The sequence below is a fragment of the Bactrocera dorsalis genome, chromosome 1, assembly GCF_023373825.1.
Source record: "Bactrocera dorsalis isolate Fly_Bdor chromosome 1, ASM2337382v1, whole genome shotgun sequence".
Classification (NCBI taxonomy): Eukaryota; Metazoa; Arthropoda; class Insecta; order Diptera; family Tephritidae; genus Bactrocera; species Bactrocera dorsalis.
The window spans coordinates 83908061-83925077 of record NC_064303.1 but is presented as its reverse complement, the minus strand read 5'-3'; the positions used below and the strand labels follow the sequence as shown (position 1 = coordinate 83925077).

The 17017-nt window shown below is 37.4% G+C and overlaps 1 protein-coding gene across 1 annotated transcript; it reads left to right on the top strand.

Moving 5' to 3' along the window:
- Positions 1-215: 215 nt before the first annotated feature.
- Positions 216-2093, top strand: LOC105231105 (protein croquemort). The gene is made up of 5 exons (XM_011212215.4): positions 216-382; positions 501-803; positions 864-1672; positions 1735-1825; positions 1898-2093. The coding sequence occupies exons 1-5, from the start codon at positions 254-256 to the stop codon at positions 2024-2026; spliced, it is 1461 nt and encodes a 486-aa protein (XP_011210517.1). The 5' UTR covers positions 216-253; the 3' UTR covers positions 2027-2093.
- The last annotated feature ends 14924 nt before the right edge of the window (positions 2094-17017 follow it).

Here is a 17017-nt window from a genome sequence, read left to right as displayed (position 1 = left end):
GCTACTTGAAACCGGCAAATACTGCGTAAGACATTGCTGGACTGCCATACAAGTAGCTAATTAGTTTATTGCCCCTAATCCAATCAGCTGTGTATTGGAATATCATTACTTAAGTTCCTTAATAAATTCGTTGGATTGATAAGATTGAATTATCTACTACACATTATTTTTACCATGTCGGGTACTGCCGATCGGCTACTAATCTCAAAGAACATTTTGGCCTCACTTCATTTGCAGCTGCCAAGGTGTTAAAATGTGTTGCAGTTGTTGTGGCGTAACTCAGCAGAAAATATGGGTGTTTCTAATAGCCGTTTTGTTCCTTGTGCCAGGATTGCTCTTAGTCATTTTGTGGACAGACTTTATAAACGATAAAATATACGATGTAAGTGTTTCACAATTCAGTTTATCACTTTCTCGAAGAACTTTAAATAAAAGAACTTCAAAAGGCAAATTTTTGAAGACTCGCAACTACCTTTTATTAATACGTTTTTGCTTCGCAGATGCTGCCCCTTGGTCCTTGCTCGAACACATACGACAAATGGGTGCAGACACCCATACCGGTCTACATGTATATGTATCTCTTCAATTGGACAAATCCGGACCAGGTGCGCACAATTGGTGTCAAGCCGAATTTCCAGCAAGTGGGTCCATTTGTTTATAGAGAGGAAAAGCTCAAAGAAGATATAACCTGGCACTCAAACAAAACTGTATCTTACTATGGGCAGCGTACATGGTACTTTGAACCCGAGATGTCGGGAGCCTCGCTGGATGACCTAGTAACTTGTCCGCATCTGCCCTCTTTGGTAAGTAACGTGGCAAAAAATCTGACTTATAGTATTTGTAAAACGCTTTCATTATTGCAGGCCGCAGCAAACGTGATGCGGGATGAATCAAAAATCCTCAAATTAGGCTTCAATATCGCGCTCAATAATAATGGTGGCGCGCTCTATCAGACACACACGGCCGGTGAATGGCTTTTCGATGGTTTTTACGATGAGTTTCTGGACTATGCTATGAAACTAAATAGTTCCATGACTGGCCCTGTGGAATCGAATCATTTTGCTTGGTTTCTTAATCGCAACGGCTCTAAAGAGTTCGAGGGCCTCTTCACCGTACACACTGGCCAAGGCGATTTGACCCAAATGGGTGAAATTAAATTTTGGAACGGTGTAAATCACACTGGCTTCTATGAGGGTGAGTGCGGTCGCCTGAATGGCAGTACTGCCGATCTGTGGGTACCGAATATTGGTCCCGAAGAATACATCACGGTCTATATTACCGACACATGTCGCATTATCAATCTGGTACCAACCGGTGAAGTTGAAATTGAAGGCATCAAAGCGACCATGTATGAAACCAAACCGGACACATTCGACAACGGTCAACGTAATGCCGATATGAAGTGTTATTGCCCAAGTGATAAACAACCCGACAATTGTCCGGCGACTGGTGTGACCGACCTCGGTCCATGCGCTGAAGGCGTACCCATGTACTTGTCGCACCCACATTTCATGTACGCCGATGAGAGTTTCGCAAACACGACAACTGGTCTCGAGCCCGATTATGACAAACACAATTTTTTCATAGTTATGGAGCGAAAACTGGGTGTACCGTTGCAGGTGAATGCCAATGTCATGGTCAGCTTACACATAAGGAACGACAGTGATATAACGTGAGTGACGCATTTTTTTGGACAATGTGTTAAGGAATATTTATTATTTTTGTGATCTTTAGCATTTTGCGTGACTTACCGGAGTTTTATGCGCCGCTTTTTGTGACCTCAAGTAAGGCTGTTATCAGTAAGGAGCTTGCAAAGGAAATTAAGGTGAGATATGCTTGACTCAAATTCATTTTACTTAACTGTTTATAACTTCTACATTATTTTTACCATCTACAGCTCGCTTTGAATCTGCCCGCGATTGGATTTTATTGCGGATTAGCGTCTATAATTATAGGCGCTATTATTGGAACTGTTGGCATATATCTGACCGTTACTCATAACTGGTATGGCGAATCTAAAAAATAAATGTTTAAAAAAATTGTATAGCTTCCAGCAAATGTAGATATTAAAGTGAATTTTATTATAACCTTCATGAGCTATGTTTTCACTTTTTGTTCTTCAATGATATATGGTCTGTTGGTCCCGCATTCCATAAAACAGGGACGGTAAGTACTTGCAAGCACATTCGTTTCTTTGCCAGGCGAAATCAATTTTTTACGGAATGCTTTGTTTGAGAATTATACTATTTGATGAATTCGGTAAATAAAATCATATTATTACTACCACCATGTAGCTAGTGGCCACTTGTTATACCAATGATGTTTGTGACCCGAATTTTCCTAGATTTCGAAATCAAACCAAATTTAGTACTCACAATAGTTACTTTCTTTTGTTACATTTTTCCACTTTTCCATATATAAGCAATTTGGATCTCAGCAAGTGGGATCTAATGAAACACATCCCTCTGTAATATCTATATCGAAAACCGATTTTAGACGGTCTCTAGTTGTAGGTAGCGATTCATGAAGATTGCTTATGCTCTCTCTTTCTCTCTCTCAATCGAGACGCAAATATAGTAATACATATAAAATTTCATACATAAAGCACATAATATTTAGATAAATTTTTCTGACTGGATTAGGTGTCTGACCACGAAAACTTTCAATATTGTCTAGCGCCAGAAAACGTGGTTAATGTATGCATATTGCAAGCAACATAATATATTCTCTCAATCGGAATGAGCAAATCAACTGACTAGAAGGTTTGAATATATGGTTTGTTTGGTCATGCTTTAAGAATATTCAGAGAAAAAAATAACAGTAGAACACAGTTAACATTATTTGGGTTCCCAGATAATGGGAGAGAGTCTGATAAACTATTTTTTGCTAGAAGCTCTCACTGTTATAGCTTTTTCTGTAACTGAACCCTACCAAACTTAAAGTATTCGTAGTACATATACATATATAGTATTGAATCACATTATAATTAATCCCAATCAAACGGTTTGTTTGGTTTAACACCTTCAAGGTCCCCGCCTTATCTTTGTATATCACATTATCTTTATCGCTATACGTATGCATACGTAAACTAGAGTCAATCAGACAAAATAATTGTATGTTGGCTGATATTTATATGCTGATAAGGTGTTTACACTCTGCACCACATAGGAATAGCCATATGTGATAGCTACGTGAATTTCTTGAAACAATAAAGTAAGTTTTTTTCTTTTATTTTAATCGTATAATTCTAATTATAAAACAGAAACGTTTATATTTGTTTAAACTTTTTTTCTCGCTTATTGCTTTGGTAACCTCCACGGCCTCATCGGGTATCATTTAACATTATAAATATATTCACCTATATTGTTTGGCTCTCGGAGTTAATAAATTCTTCTGTCTTATGAATACCTTCTCAGCTCCTTTGCCATAACTACTCGTTTTTTGATTGCTTTTTGCGCCGCTTTATTTAATACAACTCCTCTTAATAATGTCACATATAAAATCAGACAACAATTTATTTAGCATTATGGCAGGGCATTGCGATAAGCAAACACTTTAACTTACATTTAGGTTACCTAGTGGGAAAAATTAACCCTTTTATTATTGTCATTAAAGTGATACAAATATTTACGGCAGCGAAATGCATTGTTGGAGGCAATAATAATTACAATATACTAACAAGTTTCCAAGTGGTTTTGTATGTATATATACACACAAATTTTACAATACTTGTACTGTGCTTATCACATCATATTGATATGGATTATATGTGAGATTACTTGGTCAGTGGGTTAGATTGCTTACAGCTCGGTGAAATAGCTGCAACATACATAGTATATACCATTTTGGTAATAAATCTTTAGTAGCAAGCTACTAAGAACACGTTAACTTCGGTTGCACCAAAGCTATAATACCCTTCACAGATGCATTTTTTTAGCATATGAGGGTATAAAATAAATTTATTCTGATTTTGATCGCTCAGTTTGAAAAGCAGCTGTCCATATGAACGATTTTTTCAGATATTGTATCGCTGTTTGGAACAACACAGCTCTATAAAAACAATTTTTTTTTTGTTGCTTGAATGTCTTAGCAAAATTTCGGTGACTTCAAGTGTCCAGATAAAGGCCCTATTCATGAAAATATTGAATATGCTCTTGTTTTTCAGATAAATATCAAAAACTTATCATATATCAAGAGCAACAAAAACACTGTGGACCAGTGTATTAATCTATGCCAAAGTTCCTGAAGATAGTTTTTCAAATAAAAAAGTTTTCCACATACGGATGGGTCAGTTTGGCATTGTAACCATAATGGTTCCATATTCTCGGTTCCCACATAAAAAATATCACATCGATATCTCAAAATTAGCTAATCACTTAAATATACCAGAAATATTATAGGTTCTCCGACTTTTCTCTTAGGGTTTTACAAGCATTGTGGCAAACTTAATATACCCCATACATGGTGTCTTACTATATATTACGACTAAAGGGAGATCAATTTCGAGGTTCCCTACTTTGCTGGAAAAAACACAGAAACTTCAAATTTGTTGGGGAAAGTTTATTGTCATTTTAAAGAACATTTGTTGGCATTTAGTTTTTGAAGATTATCTCTTTCAAATGTTGGCCGTGGCTAGGCCTCAGATGGGACGTCCATTGAGTCCACTTCTCCGTGGCACGCTTGAGCATTTTGACTAGTAACTGGCAAATGGCACACGTGATATTTTGTTACAAGGCCTGAATTAATGCGGGTTTGTCCTTATGGACTTTAGATCTTATATATCCCCACAGTAAAAAGTTTAACGGTATGATATCGCTCGTTCTTGGTGGCCAATCGACTGGCCCAATAGGTAAATCTTACGATAGGTCACATGACGATCTTGTGGTAGTGGTTCGCGCTCAGTAGCAGTAATTTCTAAAGCAACAACTGATTTTCGACGACCTTTACAAAATTCGTCTTGGAATAATCTACGATCTTGATTGGATTCACCATAACATCGATAAACACTGGTCCTTGAGGGAGCTTCATCGCCAAAAAAGTGTGTAGTCAATGTGCTGTTGCTGAGTTAATCCACGTCGAGATTTAAAAAAATTCGCACGAAAATGTTCGCAACTTAAACATTTTGCTCTGACATGAATATTTTAAGTTACTGTTATTTAATTTATTATTTGTTTGTGTTCTTGTGATTATCCTCTGTTGGGTTATTATTACTAGAAGCCTTACCTGCTAGTAAAACTTCTGACGTAGTAAAGTCAAAATATTCTTCATATCATTCGTTTTCGTAAGTACTTACTAGCTCTAAAAAGCACCCTTTATGCATGTACAAAAGCACTCATTTTATGGTTTGAAATATTTCGTGTTTCCATTTTGACTTGTCACTTTGACTAAAGACCATCGTGGTGCTTTATAATACTTTAAACCTGAAATTACATTTATTTTTGGTTAGAACAACCGTTAGGTGCATAAATAAATATTTATGAAGTGTGTAATCATGTACAAACTGCTACTAGTTTGCTGTTATTTTTAGCGATAATTTCGGGTAATATTTTCTGGTACGAAGCACAGCTCACGCTAACCGTAAACGCGACCGCAAACCACTAACCCGTGTGAGCTTCCATGTAGGTGTTGACTTTAGCCCATTAAATTGCATGCCACCGGCCACCAGCCAACGGCGCCTAGGTGTTTTTCACAACTGCCCACGTACACACCGGTTGTTGTTGGTGTAGTGGTTTCACCACCCTATTGTGCCTAACCGGGGTAAATGCCCGCTCTCCACTTGTAACGTGTTGAAATTGCGCTAACAGAAAGTTAAAATGGCTGTCAAGATGCAAAACGCATATGTTGCACGCTTCGTGCAGCACAGGGCAACCGGAGAGAAAAAATCGAAAATTAGTAAACAAACTTACCGTAATCAAGCGTTGCATACTTGGCGGTAACTGGTTAAGTATAGCCTCTCAAAATGCTAAAATTTATTAATATGTTAATAATTGTGTGTAACATGCACCAAGCACATGCAACAGCAAACACCATACACCATACACTTTCAACTAGAAATACTTTTACAGCAAAATTATTTTACGGGATTTATTGTTTTTGTTGCAAAGCTACTAGTTATGTATTTATGGGATTTTAGCACGCAAGTGTTCGGGCATTAAGTCAATTCTGAGCCTCGACTGTGGCATAGGGCCAGAATATTGAGTTGAATGAGAGCGACATTGGGGCAGTAGGAGGGTTGGCATAAATTAATGAGACCAGCAATTGTCGTGTTTCATACGCCACGTTCCATTATTTACTCAAGGTTCATCAGCATGTTTTTTATACATTTATTGGTGCTAACAAATTTTTGGTTTGGACGAGCTTGTTTTAATGCTTTCGATAGTTGTTCTTGCTTTCACTTTTCCATCTGCCCGATAGGTCTGGAGGAAGATATGAATGAGATCATATGTAGGTATAATTTGAGTTACAATTATCTAAATTCAATCCAATCTAATATTTCTGTTTAAATTTTTCAACTATGGTGAAGGGCGCAATCACTGCCGCACTGGATAACTTTTGTTTAGTAACTTGAGGAGAGGTATACCCTGTTTAGGGTATAATTAAGTTTTCCAGTCACGATGAATGTTTTGTGCACCTTTTTCACGCCTACAAACATTAAATGATCTCAACTCTCAGAATCCTTACGGAGAATATGGGAAAGGGTTTAAGGATCTACTGAAAATGAAACAAAGAGATATCGTTAGTGATTAGAACCAGAAATGAAATTTTATTAGCTTTGTAAAACAGAAAGAGGAAATAAGGGTTGCCAGGACAAATAAAGTTTTTAATTTAGAGTGGCAATATTAAGGCTCTGCCAGGGTTGCACTGCGCACAAGGTGACTCCGCCACAGTACCCCTCCTTTAGAGAGCCGTAGATGTTGCGATGAAGACGGGCTTTAGGCTATACATGGAAACTTTGACCTAACGTTGACTTAGAAAACGAAGTAATTAATCGGACACTGTAGGGTCACAACTCTTCCATAAAGTACTTCTTTCACTGCCACTACCTCGCTTGACTTGCGGTGGCATTCGATAAAAAAATCCACAGGCAGGCGGAGCGTGGTACCGTAAACGAGCTCCGAAGGCGTACGCTGCTTGTCCTCCTTAAAGATTGCATTTAACCCGAATGAAATAATTGGTAGATAGGCCGTCCACTTGTCTGCATTGTGACACAGAATCGAAGATTTTAATGTGCAGTGTCAACGCGCAGTTAGGCCGTTGCATTGCGCTGTTATTCGTAAATGTGAAACACCGATATATTGGAACAATTTCTGGAACAACGCCCTCTCAAATTGACGGCTATGTCGATGAGAATGCCGAACGCGCAATCCAGGCACTTAGCAAGGCCTTAAAAACTACTGGTGCCGCTATTTTTAGTATTGATAAAACCTCTGGCCTTCGGGTGAATCTTTCAATTGTTGTAACAGGCCCACTATGTCGATGCGCACGTGCCCAAATCGTTGACTGGGAAGCTGTTGGCAGTACACTCATGTTGTGTTGGATGATTTTATTTCATTGATTCCTAATGCAATTCTTGGCAAATAACTTACTCTCACTTTGAGTCATGGGCCAAACAAATCGCTGGACCATCAGCCTTACAGTAGCGTGTGTGCAACGTTTTGTGTGTTGCTTGAAGGAATACTGAGCAAAATTACGTTGTTGCAAATGGGCGTAGGCGACCCGTGGAGACATCGTGGTAAAGCAAATTTCTTTAGCTTAAGAGAATGATGGATTATACCATAAAGACACGAGTTTAATTCTCCATTGTCGACTTGATCCACGGCTAACTCATTCCTTCCTGCCATTCCTGCAGGACTTTTCTACATTCTTATCACTTAAATTGTGATTTCAAAAATTAACTTCAAAAAGAATTTCTGGTGCTGACCACCAAACAGTCAGTAAAAATGTCCTGTTTTACTCAAGGAAAAATATATATTTTTTTAAACAATTCGCATGGACTACTCAGAAACAATATAGTCGCCATTGGACTCGCCAAGTACCCATATATATGTACAGAGTACACGACCCTACAAAAAAATTTTCGTTCTTTGTCCTAAAAAATGATTTTCTGATTAATTATGAACAAAAACGATAAGAAAATACCTTTTTATACTCTCGCAACAAAGTTGCTAAAGAGAGTATTATAGTTTTGTTCACATAACGGTTGTTTGTAAGTCCTAAAACTAAAAGAGTCAGATATAGGGTTATATATACCAAAGTGATCAGGGTGACGAGTAGAGTTGAAATCCGGATGTCTGTCTGTCCGTCCGTCCGTCTGTCCGTCCGTCTGTGCAAGCTGTAACTTGAGTAAAAATTGAGATATCATGATGAAACTTGGTACACGTATTTCTTGGCTCCATAAGAAGGTCAAGTTCGAAGATGGGCAAAATCGGTCCACTGCCACGCCCACAAAATGGCGGAAACCGAAAACCTATAAAGTGTCTTAACTAAGCCATAAATAAAGATATTAAAGTGAAATTTGGCACAAAGGATCGCATTAGGGAGGAGCATATTTGGAAGTAATTTTTTTGGAAAAGTGGGCGTGGCCCCGCCCCCTACTAAGTTTTTTGTACAAATCTCGGAAACTACTATAGCTATCTTAACCAAACTCTATAGAGCAGTTTCCTTCAGGCATTTCCATATACAGTTCAAAAATGGAAGAAATCGGATAATAACCACGCCCACCTCCCATACAAAAGTTGTGTTGAAAATCACTAAAAGTGCGTTAAGCGACTAACAAAAAACGTCAGAAACACAAAATTTTACGAAAGAAATGACAGAAAGAAGCTGCATCCAGACTTTTTTTAAAAATTGAAAATGGGCGTGGCGTCGCCCACTTATGGACCAAAAACCATATCTCAGGAACTACTCGACCGATTTCAATGAAATTCGGTTTATAATATTTCTTAACACCCTGATGACATGTACGAAATATGGGTGAAATCGGTTCACAACCACGCCTTCTTCCAATATAACGCTATTTTGAATTCCATCTGATGCCTTCCCTATATAATATACACATTAGGAACAAATGATGATAGCGGAATAAAACTTTACAAAAATACGGTATTTGAGCTGAGGTATCCCTTGTGGAAAAATTGTCGTGATCGGACTATAACTTTTCAAGGTCCCTTATATCGAACACGAAGAACTCAGTGCCTAACCTAACGTAACCTAATTTTTCATCGAAAATATCGGTAAATCTCTCAGAATTTAATTCTAATTAATTTTACAGCAAAATAAAAAAATATGTAAATGACGGATAATGAAATCTCGATTATCACTTTATCATGCGAGAGTATAAAATGTTCGGTGACACCCGAACTTAGCCCTTCCTTACTTGTTTTATTAATATTTTCGGTATATTGGTTCATATATGTATCCATAAAAAATGCTAAAAAATCTAAAAAAAAAAAATCTGTAGTTATGTTTTAAATCACAAAACTCAATTTTTTAAGCGGTCGCAATAGGTTGCTTAATTGTTCAATGGCGCAAGTATCAAACTCAATGTGAATATTAATTTGCTACGACATACAGTTCTTTTTAAGCTAACAGGAAGTAGTCCTTCATCATCATTCCTTTTCCACTTCAAAATTCCGCCCCAAGAAACTTCTTAGAAATTTAGACCTTCTACCTTCGCCAAAACATGAGCTAGAGGACATTTTTTCCTTCGTCCTTTTCTACTTTTCCTTTAGTGAATGCAAGTTGTAATGCGAATGACGATTGTATTAACTTAAGTTATGGAAAAATTGCTGCAGCAAAATGCTGACCTAATTTAAACGGTAGAATTATCTCGCATTAAGCCGCAATCTGCGCAAATAAATATATATGCATTTACAGTGTAAGTGTGTGCGTGCAACATATTTATATACAAAAGTGGAATAGCCATAGCTTATATTGACCCCTTACCTCATTCAATGCGGCGCATTGCAACGGCAGTGCCATTGTGATTAAAAAATGCTTAATACATTTTGCATTGATCCGTATCGTTTACTTATTTATAGGTCTTTACGCTCGCATATTTGTGAAATGATGGAAAACGAGGTCAGGGCAATATCAATTCAATAGAGCAACAATGCGCCTTTTCTAGAACGCTGTTGCGGCCCTTGCTGTTGTTATTGTGGTTATTTCCCATAAAAGCGCAGTGTATTTGTATGTCTGTGAAATTTTAAATAAGCTTACACACTCGTACATACGGCTGACGTACCGCATTTAGCAGCTGGACCAAGTGACTTTGTTGACCTGTCGACTGTGGCTTGCGGCCCGCCTTGCCCCAACTACTTGGGCAGGCCTTTCACAGCACAGCCGCGTCGTAATTTGGCTTATGTTGCCAACATTTGTTGCCTAAGTGCATTTAAATAAATTTGAATGACAGTGACATGCACACACACGCACACACACTCAGCCATACTTGCCACACTATGAGAAGAGGAGAAAATTCAAGTATTTTTAACTTTACTGAATTGTAGACTGCGCCTACTCATCTACATACAGATGTACGAAATCTTATATATTTATGTACATACATACATACATATATACATATCAATATATGTTTATGTGTATTTATTTGTGTTAAGAGCAGCGGGTTAAGGCAATGTTTATGCAACTGTGGTCGCATTTTTTGTTGTTGTTGCTGTCAACAGCAGACTGTCGCTAATGAAATTTGTGTGTGTGTATGTGTGTTGTTGTTTTTCTCAACAAATACAAAAACGCAGCCGACATAGTGAATTTATACAAGTCGGTGTGTTGTTTTGTGCAGTACGCCGGAGCGTATGAGTAACACGGCCTAAAAAGCGGGATGAGAGCAGACGCAAATACATGTGAATTTATGCTGGAGTGTGCGTGTGCTTACTCGTACCGAGGTTGTAAAAGGGACTTATATAACTATTTGCCAGAAGTAGGCTCAGCAAAAAGCTCTGCTATGTATGTAAGTACACATATAATCGCAGTGTTGTTGGTAAAGCGAAAAAGCGGCATTGTATTGCAGTTGTCGGTTGAACCGTTATGCTCCATTGTGGTGCATTTATCATTTTTCACGCCAACGAAATATGCAACTACTTGTTAGCTTTATTATTGTTGTTGCCATTATGTTTGTCGCACTATCAACCAAGTTTGAGTGTTCTCTCAAGCATTGGCTTTGTCGGCATATTTTTTCTTTAACTTGCTTTTCAGCTGTTTAATTGAATAAAATTTTCATTATTGATTAGGCAGACTAGCACATTGTAAAAAAATAAATATAGAAAACTTACAAAATAGTGTGGACCATTGCACAGACATAAAGGTATGTATGTATATTAGTTAAAAGGCATGTATTTATGTATTCATCGCTGTATGTGAGTAAAATTGTGCTGTGGTTGTTTGCCATATTTTGATTAAATTGTTATTTGATGCCGAAAAGCAATGGCAAAATTTGTAGCTACGAAAAAGCGCAAATCGAATATTGAATGATTAAATACAATTTGGAAGCTCGCTTATGTTTGGTGTTCTCCGCTTTCAATGCATATAGTTTAGTTCCGATTTTGTAGAATGCCTGGTTTTTCTTGATGTGATACTCATATACATACATATGTTTTCTTCTCATTCGTTTATCTACAACATGGAAAAGCAATATTAAAATTTTACTTCCAGAAGAAGTTCTGTACAGAGTAAGGGTGATCCAAGTAGAGGTACTTTTTTCAACAGCCTTTTGTTTTACAGATCACGCGTAAGTCACTGTCATGTTTTTTTTTTGTTCAGTATTGTTTGGCATTTTATTATGGAGAAACTTACGACTGAACAACGCTTACAAATCGTTCTACTTTATAACGGTAATTTACGTTCTCTAAAAAAATGTATTTGGCGCACCTCGCTCAACTTATGGTCAACATAATCGGTCTACTGAGCGTAGTATTCGCAACACCATCACCCATCTTGAGACGCAGCATTCATTCTTGGATTATAATCGACCGAATAGATCACGTCTAGCACGCAATGAAGAAAATATAGCAGCCATGGCTGAAACTGTACACAAAGACCGTAGAGAGACGATTCGGCGTTGTTCGCAGCAACTCGGACTGACGTATAAGACGACTTGGTGCATTTTACGTCGAGATCTTAAATTGAAATCGTACAAAATCCAGCTTGTGCAAGAACTGAAACCCCTCGATCTTCTTAGGCAACATCGCTTGGCTCTACGGGTTCTCGAAAAGTTCCAAGAAAATCCAATGTTTTCGAGCCAATTTTTGTTTAAAGATGAGTCCCATTTCTGGCTCAACGGGTATGTAACAACCAAAATTGCCGGAATTGGGGCGAGGAACAACCTGCAGAGATTCAAAATCTGCTATATCATCCAGTAAAAATATCGATTTGGTGTGGTTTGTGGGTCGGTGGAATGGCGAACGTTATCGCGCCATGGTATCCGAATACTTTATGCCTGAAACTGAAGCTCGTGATCTCGGCGAAGTTTCGTTTCAACAAAACGGCGCCACTTTCCACACATCGCATCAATAAATGGATTGAGAGAAGACTTCGGTGAGCAGATAATTTCACGTCCCTCTTCGGTTCAGCCCTTTGAGCAAAACATCATGCCTGTCATTTTCCAGTTACCAGTCGAAATGCTCGAACGAGTCATCGAAAATTGCGCTCAACGAATGTACCGACTGAGACGTAGCCACGGCCAACATTTGAAAGAGATAATCTGAAAAAAATAATTATGGTGCTGTTAGATACTATATGTACTCTGTTGAGTGGCAAAAGAGAGGTTTGCCACACGCACATATTCTTCTTTGGATGGTGGATGGTTGTTACACCATAGCAAATTGATGACATCATTTTCGCGGAAATTCCTAATGCAGAGAAAGATCCAGTATTATACAAAGTGATGAAAACCAATATGGTTCATGGACCCTGCGGACACCACAAACCCACTTTATATCAATCAATGTTGAGTATTGCAGTTTGGGGAAATCGATAAAATACGTTTGCAAGTACGTCACCAAAGAAAGAAGAAAGGCTTGGAATGAGATGAGATCAGCAAATATCAAATGGGTCGATACGTGTACTGCAATGCAGCGGTTTGTAAGATATTTACTTTTTCAATTCATGAACATTTTCCGACTGTTGTGCATCTCGCAGTTCATTTGGAGAAGGCCAAAGTGTGTATTTCAACCCAGAGAATTCAGTACAGCCAACGGAAACACCGTCAACAACAAAATTGGCATTGATGAGTATTTTCTCGACTTGAGTCAGGGATCCGTTTGCGAGAAAATTACTCTTTTCGGAAATGCCTCGATATTTTACATGGGATGCATCGTCGAAGAAATGTTTACACAGAAAACAAAGCCAACCAGTAGATGGACATCCAGGTGTGTTCTCAACTAATGCATAAGGATGCTATTGATGTACGCGGTTCAACTTCATTTGAGTCATTGTGTTCTGTGAATGGTACGGTAATGTGTGCAACCCTTTTGAGAAGCACGCCAGCAATTACAATTGCTGAAACATGATAATCACTGGAATCAAACGATGGACGATGCGATAGCTACTGCCACTGAAGCTCGCACACTTTTCGCGATGATCCTTTCAACATATCAGCCTTCAAATCTGCGTCAGTTATGGGATACGAACAAAAATTACATTGCCGAAGACATTTTACATCGTATTCACTAACAATTGGAAATGCGCAAATTCGGATTGTCTTGACAATGAAGACGTAGCCGTGAATTATCCAGTAAAATTTCTACATTCTTTGGAGAGGCTTAGTATGCTGCCGCATCATTTGCGTCTCAGAGTTGAATCTGTCATTATTATGTTTCGCAATCTTTATGCGCCGAAACTGTGTAATGGAACCCGACTAATTGTGTTTTTCATTTCAAACACATCATTTCACGCAAGCAACGCCTGCGGGGTAAGCTATTATTTTTATAAAATTAAACTCTAATTATTTTAGATGATTTAGATTGTGTCTTGTTTACTTATTACTAATGTAGTTGGTACATACATATAATATACATCTACCTTTCATGAGATTATTCCAATGTTTACTAAAACTATTCTTCGGATGAAAGTATTGACGGAGACACATTTTCGAAGTTAAGGAACAAAATACAAGATTAAGTTATCTTATGATCCGACTAATAAATTAACTAAGTAAGTTTCTTATTAAAGATAAAATGATGAAATAAAAATGTTCAAAATTCATATTTTCATAAACAAATTCACACTTTTACTGGGCAAATCATCTTCAATTAATAGAAACATTTTGGACTTAGCGTATACATAAAGACCGGAATTTCTGCATTTGGAACCGCGAAGACTTCTTAAGCTACTTTGAATACAGAAATGGTCACAGTTTACATTTTTATTCGTATTATTTTTCTAACTGAAAATAAAAGATTCTGGGGTGAGCTCCATTGGTAAATAGTTTATAAGTTCTTAGCTTCACACGTCAATATCAATCATCGAAGTGCTAGATAGATCTAACAGGTTGTCGAAATTATAAACTTTAATACGTCAAATCATACCAGGAAATTAGTTACTTTGTGTAAGTGATTTCACTCTATTAGACTACTATTTGTACTCGTAGAGTATATGAACTAATAAGAAATTGGTTAGTGCTGGCTAGTAGCAAAGCAACACTCATCGCGTTATGTGAGAGATAGAACCTGTAGTGCTGAGAAAATAGTACAAAATTAGATTTCTTCAAAAGAAACAGTTATCTGAGTCATCCATGACTCTGCCAATCAATAAAAACCAAAAAATTGCTTGTTTGCTATATAAAATTAGAGCTTTAAAACTTTTGCATTAATAAACGCCAAGAATTTATTAATATTGAACCAACCTCTCTATTAGTTTTTGGATTAATATGAATATAATGTTTAATAAAAAAATTACAATTTGAATCAGGATGTAAAGGATAAGCAGCCACTTTAGTGAATACAAAAAAGTGTGCATTTAAAATTGTTGTAAACCAAAAAAACAGAGCAACAACAGCAGTGACGTGATAAACCCGTATGTTGCATATTGCAAATCCTTTAACACGCAGGAAATGCAACAAATGCAGTTACAATTGCTCTCTTGTCGGCGCACCTGTGATTATAAATGCAATCAATTATACCCGTGCAATAACCACGCATCAGTACACTCAGCATAAACTCCGCATGCAAATATAAAACAACAAGAAGAAAAATATTTTCGACAAATTAATATATTTTTATACTCTCGCAACAAAGTTGCTAAAGAGAGTATTATAGTTTTGTTCACATAACGGTTGTTTGTAAGTCCTAAAACTAAAAGAGTTAGATATAGGGTTGTATATACCAAAGTGATCAGGCTGACGAGTAGAGTTGAAATCCGGATGTCTGTCTGTCCGTCCGTCTGTCCGTCCGTCCGTCTGTCCGTCCGTCCGTCCGTGCAAGCTGTAACTTGAGTAAAAATTGAGCTACCATGATGAAACTTGGTACATGTATTTCTTGGCTCCATAAGAAGGTCAAGTTCGAAGATGGGCAAAATCGGCCCACTGCCACGCCCACAAAATGGCGGAAACCGAAAACCTATAAAGTGTCATAACTAAGCCATAAATAAAGATATTAAAGTGAAATTTGGCACAAAGGATCGCATTGAAGAGGGGCATGTTTGGTCGTAATTTTTTGGAAAGTGGGCGTGGCCCCGCCCCCTACTAAAGTTTTTTTGTATATATCTCAAAAACTACTATAGCTATGTCAACGAAACTCTACAGAATCGTTTCCTTCAGGCATTTCCATATACAGTTTAAAAATGGAAGAAATCGGATAATAACCACGCCCACCTCCCATACAAGGTTATGTTGAAAATCACTAAAAGTGCGTTAAACCGACTAACAAAAAAAGTCAGAAACACAAAATTTTACGGAAGAAATGGCAGAAGGAAGCTGCACCGAGCCTATTTTTAAAAATTGAAAATGGGCGTGGCGTCGCCCACTTATGGACCAAAAACCATATCTCAGGAACTACTCGGCCGATTTCAGTATATAATATTTCCTTAACACCCTGATGACATGTACAAAATATGGGCGAAATCGGTTCACAACCACGCCTTCTTCCAATATAACGCTATTTTGAATTCCATCTGATGCCTTTTCTGTATAATATATATGTACATTAGGAACAAATGATGATAGCGGAATAAAACTTTACAAAAATATGGTATTTGAGCTGAGGTATCCCTTGTGGAAAAATTGTCGTGATCGGTATATAACTTTTCAAGGTCCCTGATATCGAACACGAAGAACTCAGTGCCCAACCTAACCTAACCTAATTTTCCACCGAAAATATCGGTAAATCTCTCAGAATTTAATTCTAATTAATTTTACAGCAAAATAAAAAAATATGTAAATGACGGATGATGAAATCTCGATTATCACTTTATCATGCGAGAGTATAAAATGTTCGGTGACACCCGAACTTAGCCCTTCCTTACTTGTTAAAGATATTTTTAATATTTAATATGGTTTGTCGATATCGAAACCTTACGATTTGACGCCTTCAATAATGGTATCAGATGGTATTAGCTGTATATAGCAGTAAATTTTTAATAAAATCCATACGCGTCATTTGAGAGAAGAAGTTGACCGAGTTCTTCAAATTTGTATGACAAAAATACCAATCAAAGGAGTTCTCGATGAAAGAGTTTAATCTTTCAAACAAAGTAGGAGTATCACCTGATGACTACCAGCTATTGAATATATATTTTACCACTCACCTATTTATTTTGTCCCCTTCAAAGTAATCCCAACCATATGTAATACACTTATGCCAACGATTTTATCAATCCTCGAAACATATTTAGATATTAGATTTTCATAAGCACTTTTTGGGATGGACTTTATCCTGCAGCGAATTTTGTTTTATCTCTTCTATCCACTGAAAACGAGTTCCACAGAGTGGCAATTTACGTTTTGGGATCAAGAAAAAATCACACGGAGCCAAATCTGTTGCATGCGGTGGTTGATCGATGGTATTCA